The 8,249-nt window shown below is 41.3% G+C and overlaps 1 protein-coding gene across 1 annotated transcript; it reads left to right on the top strand.

The window, feature by feature from the left end:
* Positions 1-619: 619 nt before the first annotated feature.
* On the top strand, positions 620-2,506 carry mchr1a (melanin-concentrating hormone receptor 1a). The gene is made up of 2 exons (XM_054605200.1): positions 620-686; positions 1,485-2,506. Exons 1-2 carry the CDS (start codon positions 629-631, stop codon positions 2,504-2,506), a joined length of 1,080 nt encoding a protein of 359 aa, XP_054461175.1. The 5' UTR covers positions 620-628.
* Positions 2,507-8,249: the final 5,743 nt, after the last annotated feature.

Genomic DNA, 8,249 nt, shown 5'->3' on the forward strand with positions numbered 1-8,249 from the left:
ACACACACACACACACACACACACACACACACACACACACACACACACACACACACACACCCATCGACCTTCACTTGAGATAACAGTTGAAAATTACATTTGGATCAAACGTCTCCAGGGACGCATTTTACGCACACACACACACACACACACACACACACACACACACACACACACACACACACACACACACACACACACACATATTGTTCTTTGATAATATCAGAGAGGCTGTCAAATCAAATTTGTTCCTGATCTGATTTTTTTTACACCAGCTTGACTGACACCCGCAGCGCAGGTCGCGACTCCGCTGGGAGCGTCACTGACTCCGAGGGAAGACGCTCTCACCGAGGAACCGGCTTCATTACCCGCTGACCGAGGATCAGAGCGCGCCGGTCTGCTCGCAGGATGACAGTGTGTGTGTGTGTGTGTGGGGGGAAATAAGGTCGTGCAGGAAATTATATGATGCAACTATTCAAAATATGATTTTTGGACTTATTATTTTAGAGTGAAAGAGGGGGGGGATTTTGTTTGCAGGCTGCCGCAGATAATACATTTTTTTTTTTTTACTGCACGCACTTGGTGATACTTTTTCTTTAAAACTTGGATACACTTTTTTAAAATACCGATGGATTTCTCAAACGATTCCAATGTTTCCCTCGGGGACCTTAATTCGACAACAACAGGTAGGTTTAAAGAACCGGCGCGTCGGTGTTATACATTATTCCAGTAGATACACACTCCTTGTTCATCAGCGCCATAACTGTATCCAACATGTTATTAAAACAACAATAAAATGAAGTATTTTTTCTTTATCTGTTTTGTTTTTTTCTGCATCCCTAAGTTACCTTGAATCATTTTTTTTTTTTTCATCATTCAAGCTTTCATAGTCTATTGCACATATTCAGGGTGCAGTGAATTCCCTTTCCCAAATCCCCCAAATTGAATCAGTGTAAGCTCTAGGATTTCTCCTTATTGATTAATGCACCTCTCTTCAGTGGTAAAATAATAATGACTGGGTCATCGAGCTGCTGGGTTTTGGATTTCTGTGACTTTTTTTTCTGTTTAAAACACCCTATATTTATAGCAACCTATTTTAAGGTCTATTCTTCTGACATCGTATCGAGTATCACAAACAAAATGGACTTCTGCCGTCATCATCATCATCATCTCTCTCTGCTGAAAGAGCCCACACACACTCAATTAACGGAAATCAATCATGTCCATCCTGAAAGTAAACAGTAGGCTAAAATCAAGATAGCGAAAATGTGCCATTGATCAATTATGGTATCCGATAATAGATAAACCCATATAATAATCCCCTGACAAACCAGAATATATTTACTCTGAGGCTCTTGTTTTGTTATAACATAAAAGCTTTCATATCATACGACGTGATTTAACACAATGTGCAACACAGTATGATATCGCTACACAAATTTGCTTGATATTCAACTGCTGCTCCGTCCTCTTCTTGTCTCCAGCTGCAGACGGGGCCCTTCACTGCAGTGCCATCCTCCCCGTCATCTTTGGCATCATCTGCTTCCTGGGTATCGTGGGGAACTGCATCGTCATCTACACCATCATGAAGAAGACCAAGTGCCGCGCCAAGCAAACAGTTCCGGACATCTTTATCTTGAACTTGTCCATCGTCGATCTCCTGTTTCTCCTCGGGATGCCGTTCCTCATCCACCAGCTGCTAGGCAACGGCACCTGGCACTTCGGAGCCGCCATGTGCACCGTCATCACGGCGCTCGACTCCAACAGCCAGATTGTGAGCACTTACATCCTCACCGCGATGACCCTTGACCGTTACCTGGCTACGGTGCATCCCATCCGCTTCAACTACATCCGCACTCCTTGTGTGGCGGAGCTGGTCATCGGCCTGGTGTGGGGCCTGTCGTTGCTCACCATCATCCCTGTGTGGATGTACGCAGGCCTGATGCCTCTACAAGACGGCCTGGTGGCCTGCGCCCTCCTTCTGCCCGACACTGTCACTGACATATACTGGTTCACGCTCTACCAGTTCTTCTTGGCGTTCGCCATACCTTTGGCCATCATCTGCTTGGTGTTCTTCAAGATCCTCCAACACATGTCAACCAGCGTGGCACCACTGCCGCCGCGCAGCTTGAGGGTGCGCACCAGGAAGGTGACCCGAATGGCAGTGGCGATCTGCCTGGCCTTCTTCGTCTGCTGGGCCCCTTACTACATCCTCCAGCTGGTCCACCTCGGGGTGCAGAAGCCGAGCCTGGCTTTCTCCTACGCCTACAACATAGCCATCAGCATGGGATACGCTAACAGCTGCATCAACCCGTTCCTCTACATCGTCCTCAGTGAGACCTTCAAGAGGCTCTTTCTCAGGGCTGTGCACCCGGTCAATAGAAAGTTCCGAGTGAACCCGAGCACCACAGACGGGGGCAGCGTGAGTGTGAGAATGGTACCTGAAGGGGCTCGACAGGAGCCAGCGTCTGGGGAGATGATACCATCCAACATGGCCCCGGAGTGAATAGGAATAAAAATGACTTCCCTATGTATCACTGTGGATTTGATAAAGCACTGTAAATGGGACATTAGCACAAGAACACACGCTGTTTCTGAACAGTCAGCTCATCAGCTCCAATCCAACATTTAACTTTGACAACATGCTTGCTATTTTTTCAGCTTGGACCTGGGTAAAAACGTTGTTTGCCATCATTCATAATCATGCAAAGCACAGCAACACTGATTTACATAACATATCTGTTACAGGACGGGAACACTGATCAGTTTACTCATTTACACCTACAAAAAAATGATCACACATTTTCAAAAACGAGACGCTCACAGTGAAGTCAAATTGGCATATTTGCTGAACCTATCAATTCAAAATAAACCTTAAATTGACTTGAGTTTGCACATATAAAAACAATCACTAAAACCTTTTTGTTCAGTTGAACATAATCACACGTCTGACAATCCTGTAATCTTCCTTTTGAAAATGTCGGCAAACATTTACATACATCAACAATTGCTCCACTGGGCTGTGTTTGAAACCAGTTAGAGCGTTAGTTTCTCAATACTTAAGGTGTTCAGACTGAATCCAAAGTAGGATATCCTGCACAGCTGTGGTTCTTAACAGCAAGCAGCCAGCGGACAACCACGGAGAGGAGATTCACGTGGAGTTCATAGAGTCAATCCATGAACGCAACATGATTCTGCTATGCTCGTATGCTAGTAGATTCATACAGCTCGGGCGATCACACATTAATGTTAAACAAGAGACATTTTAAACCTGAGCCGTCATGAAATGCTGGCCGCACACAGTGACCTCATCCATTAACCACTTCAACAGGGGTCTTTTTTTATTCTAGACTGTATCATCGTCAGGTCAAAATGTTGTAAAATACCTACAGCTAAATACCATTGGGTCCCGGCTGACATCCTAATAGGTGGAGTAAACACTGCATTGTTAATACAATCCCATCAACCGACACGTCACGTTTGGTTAAGGGTGACTGTGCAACTGCAATATCTTCGATGATTTATATTTCTATTCACATTAACATAATATCTTTGTGTGCATCCATGCAGTTAAATAAGCAGTTGCTTGCAGTTGGATCTGACTCCTGTGTATGATCGAATACTAGAAAGAGATGCATGAAAAATTGTTTTTGGGTTAAAGACTTGCAGAGATGTTATTGAGGTTTTGATAATGTATTCTTGTTTCTTCTTGTGTCCTGAGACTTATTATTTTTGGAATGTAATATCTACCTTCTGAAAACCCAAATGGAGAATGAGACTGGACATAATGCCTTGGATTATATGGTGTAATATACTGGAAAAGCTATGCTGATAGCAGCAAGTAATATAAGTGTTTGAAATGATTTTCAACCAGATGCTTTTATGACTCCTCGCTATTGTTATGGTGCTTTAACGTGGAGGAGGTGGAAAGATAAGCTGTTTACGTCATGTTGTAATGTTTGTGTTTGAACAGTGAAAAAAGACTTCACATTAACTAAGCATCAAAGATAAAACGGTTATTTGCCAAGCATTGATTCAGTCTAAAATTCAAAGCACAATTATAAATGAAGAGCTGTGTGTTCTTGATGAACTGATATGTTAAAGCTATAAAATAATTACATTTTGCAAATGAGGTGTTGTTAAAGTTGGCGTACTGAAATTAGGCCACGTCAACTTTCAATATGACTGAACCTCAGGGTTCTCAACCTTTTTCTGACTTTGAGAGTGTCAAAATTGACTTGATGCCAGCAATTAGAGTTGCCAAGTTATTAGAAGAGTAGCCTATTTTTGTAATGTATTTATAAGACGGCGAATGAAGCTCTGAATGGATCGCACACATAATTGATATATAGTGTAGAAAGAGAAAGTTTGAAAGTTTGAAAATGAAAAAAATAATTCAACAGCTTGTCAGATCTAATAATCACCCATGACCCCCGGCTGCTAATCAAAACACTTGTTGCAGATGAGGAACTCTTGTGAAACTGTCGCTCTTGTCCGTAATGAAGCAAAAGAAGAAAAAATAAAAGCCTCATGCCAAAACATGAGCAGCTTTGCTTAGTCGTTGACTGTTGTGAGCATTGACAGCTTAATAAATCAATATGTATACTGGAACAGAAATATTTGATGATTGTTCACTCTGTGTACTGTGGGTGTTGTTGTTTTTGTCTGCATCATGATTTTGCTCTCTGATATTCAACACGGTAAAACATTTTCATTGTCACTAATTAATTTTTTCTTTAATATCTTTTGCCGGAGCACAGAACTCATCCAGCGGTCGCCTCCTGTGGTCGGATAATGATTTGAACTCCCATCCTCCAGGTTCATATTTATATTTTGGCTCTTTAAAAAATTGCAATTTGTCTTTAAAAATGTTGACCTCTTTGCAAACAGAGAGAAAGCCCACAAAGGTGCCAGTTATTATCTGTAAGTACAGCGCATCTCATCATGAATGGATAAGAGCAGACGGAGAGAAGAAATTAAGCAAGAGTGCACATGCAAGGCCACATGAAGTGACTAACAATCCTTCTGTGATCCGGCGCTGCTCCAGGAGAAAAAGTTCCAGTTTATAGAGTGCAGACGAGAGGCCGTGCTGCATCAACCATGATGCTCTGATCAAAAATGGCCTCATTTTTCCCCTACAAAAACGACAGTCAGAATCACTCAACAGCATTACCCTGTAGCACGATGTGTTGTGACTCTGCAGTCGACTGGATGACAATAAAATTGGATTTGTTGTAAGAGGAAAAGGCGGAGGGGGGGGGGGTGGAGGTGGAGGTGGCTGGGCGAAGGGAAGGAGATAGTATGGACGAGGCAGGTCAGCGAGTGGATACACACTGGAAAAAAGAGGTTTGCTGAGGTAAGTTTGGAATTCAAGGTGATGAGATGAGGAGCCAGGCTGTCGATGAGGAAAACAGGATCAGGCAGCGAAACAAACACAGCAGGAGACGCTGCACAAAAAAAAAAACTAGAACTCGAAGAGCTGCATGAATTAAAATAGATAAAACAACTGGAGTCGGTGGAAGAATCTGTCAATGAGTGGATGAAAGACGAGGCTTGATGTACTGCATAGTGATGAGCCTGATGGAAGGCAGGTGTGGGTAATCAACGGTAGACAGAGGAGCGCCACGCCCACGCCAGACGGACATAGAGGGATACAAAGGGTAGGGGGGTAAAACAAAGGGAAAGGCTAGGAAAAAACACAGGGCTGAAAGTAAGAGCTCTGTCAGCTAAAAAAGCCGTTCAAGATGAGATAAAATTGAGGCTTGACAATCATCACATTGAAGCGGATGCATGGCAGGAATGAAATACGCCTCGCTGAAGTTGTTTTTCTCACATCCTCCGGAGACAAGGTCATTTATCGAGGGTTTCTGTGAGAACAGTATATCTGATTTCCTGTTTTGCCAAGATGTATGTGTGCTGCCAAGTAAAATGCTTTATATAATGGTTTATTAATCTCCCCAAAGCCAGACTGTACAATCTAGTATCAAAAAATGTAATCATTAATAATAATAATCCACACAAAAAACATTTTTTTATTTTGCCATGTAAACACCCATTGCAGTACTTATCAGAGGCCAAACAGGTTCTTAAATGTACTGATCACTCTCAGTAAGGGGCACAAGATGGCATCACAGTTAACAGCTTAGTTTATTGATTCTTATAGCAATCTCTAAAATATTCTTATAGCAATCTCACAACAGTCAACGACTAAGCAAAGCTGCTCATGTTTTGGCATGAGGCTTTTATTTTTTCTTCTTTTGCTTCATTACGGACAAGAGCGACAGTTTCACAAGAGTTCCTCATCTGCAACAAGTGTTTTGATTAGCAGCCGGGGGTCATGGGTGATTATTAAATCTGACAAGCTGTTGAATCATTTTTTTCAAACTTTCTCTTTCTACACTATATATCAATTATGTGTGCGATCCATTCAGAGCTTCATTCGCCGTCTTATAAATACATTACAAAAATAGACTACTCTTCTAATAACTTGGCAACTCTAATTGCTGGCATCAAGTCAATTTTGACACTCTCAAAGTCAGAAAAAGGTTGAGAACCCTGAGGTTCAGAGGAGAATATCTGGGGCTTTTGCAACACACGTCTTCCTTCAGACAGAGGCGCCCTGAGCGTCCTTCACACAGAGAAACACAGAAGAGAGAGTCCAGCAGTGTTTGCTGCATGTCGCATGAGTAGACCACAGAGTGGAGGCACATCCAGACACACCTTCCTTCAACCAACCCGCTGAATCACAGCCATTGGCCGCCGACACAAACATAACCACCCACAGTCAGCCTACACCGCTCCACTGTTACTCATCTGCTTTAAAAAACAACATTTACAGAACAAAAGGGAGAGAAAAACAGTGAATACAGGACAATAAAAACAAGGAGATGTTAGTTCTGCCATAAACACTATGTTTTTAATATTGATTTGTGTATAAATTAATTATCTATTTATTTTTGATATAAGTTGTGATTTTACAAGTTTTAATAATAAAATACCATTAATATTATTATCAGAAATGATTACAGTTATAATAACGACCAAAAATGTATTATTGAAAATAATAAATGAAACAAGCAGGGACAGAATCAATAATTGTGATGTTTATTTGTTGTAGATGTATTTGCATCTGTATTTGTCTAATTGCAGTGATAGTGTTATAATAATACTAATATTAGTGCCCGTAATATATGTGTATATGTAGATATGCATGTGTGTATGCATTTATGCATGTGTGCATGTTTGTATGCGTATGTATGTGGATTTCATGGAGGTGTAGAAGTGGGTACAGATACAGAAGTGAGTGTGTTCAAGTTAGACTTGGCAGACAGGCAAGGCAAATAACAAGGTGGATGGAATGAGGTTTGTAAGAAATGAGTGAGAGCTGACCAGATGGAGCTGGGTTCTGTTTCAGTGTTACTGACTGAGGTGGATAGATTTGTGGAAGAGATGTAATCTATAAGTAAGTTGTTTGCAGTATGTGTGGTGTTTCTAGTTAATGAAGATAGTTTTCTTGGCAGAAGATAAGTCTACATGGATTAATTTACTGTTTGTTTTGGTGAGGAGGATAATGAGGAGGATTGAGGAGGAGGATAATGGGATGTGGCATCCCAGGAAGACGGATAGTTACTTAGGGAATTCTTTCAAAAGAAATTCAATGAGTGTGGGCGTGATACCATTCCAAGCTAGTTTTTATGTGAAGAAACTTCTAATGAGAATCACATTTTAAACCTTTTTTTGCCCAGTGAAGCGAATTCTGTTGAGTCTCTTATTTTTGCAAATTTGGTGTGAATCAGGATTGATGATAGGTCCAGTTCCCATATTATTGATGATATGGATAGCTATATGGATAGCGTTTGGTCAGACTGTGATATTATTGTATATATTTTGGAGAAGAGTTTTTTGGAGAAAGAAATGTCAATTAACCCTGAGGTTGAGGGAGAAAGAGAGGTTGGCCTCTTCGGTCAAAGGAAATTAAGAGGTTACTTGTTACTTAGAAAGTCTGGATTTTTCCAGATGGGAGTAAAATGACATGGTGCCAAAGTGTTGTTTGTGATTTAGCCAGATTTCCAGCAGGCTGTCAGAAATTCTATTTTTACTAATGTTTTTAAGCAAAAGGATGGTGTTTTATAGAGAGTTAGTTTTCTCTAATTGATTGGGGTGGATCCATTTGAACATATATTGAGATTGAGAGCAATGGTAAAGATGTGGAGCTTGGGGGGAAACATTGATGCCTAAGTACGCAATGT

Source organism: Anoplopoma fimbria, chromosome 9 (assembly GCF_027596085.1).
Source record: "Anoplopoma fimbria isolate UVic2021 breed Golden Eagle Sablefish chromosome 9, Afim_UVic_2022, whole genome shotgun sequence".
Lineage (NCBI taxonomy): Eukaryota > Metazoa > Chordata > Actinopteri > Perciformes > Anoplopomatidae > Anoplopoma > Anoplopoma fimbria.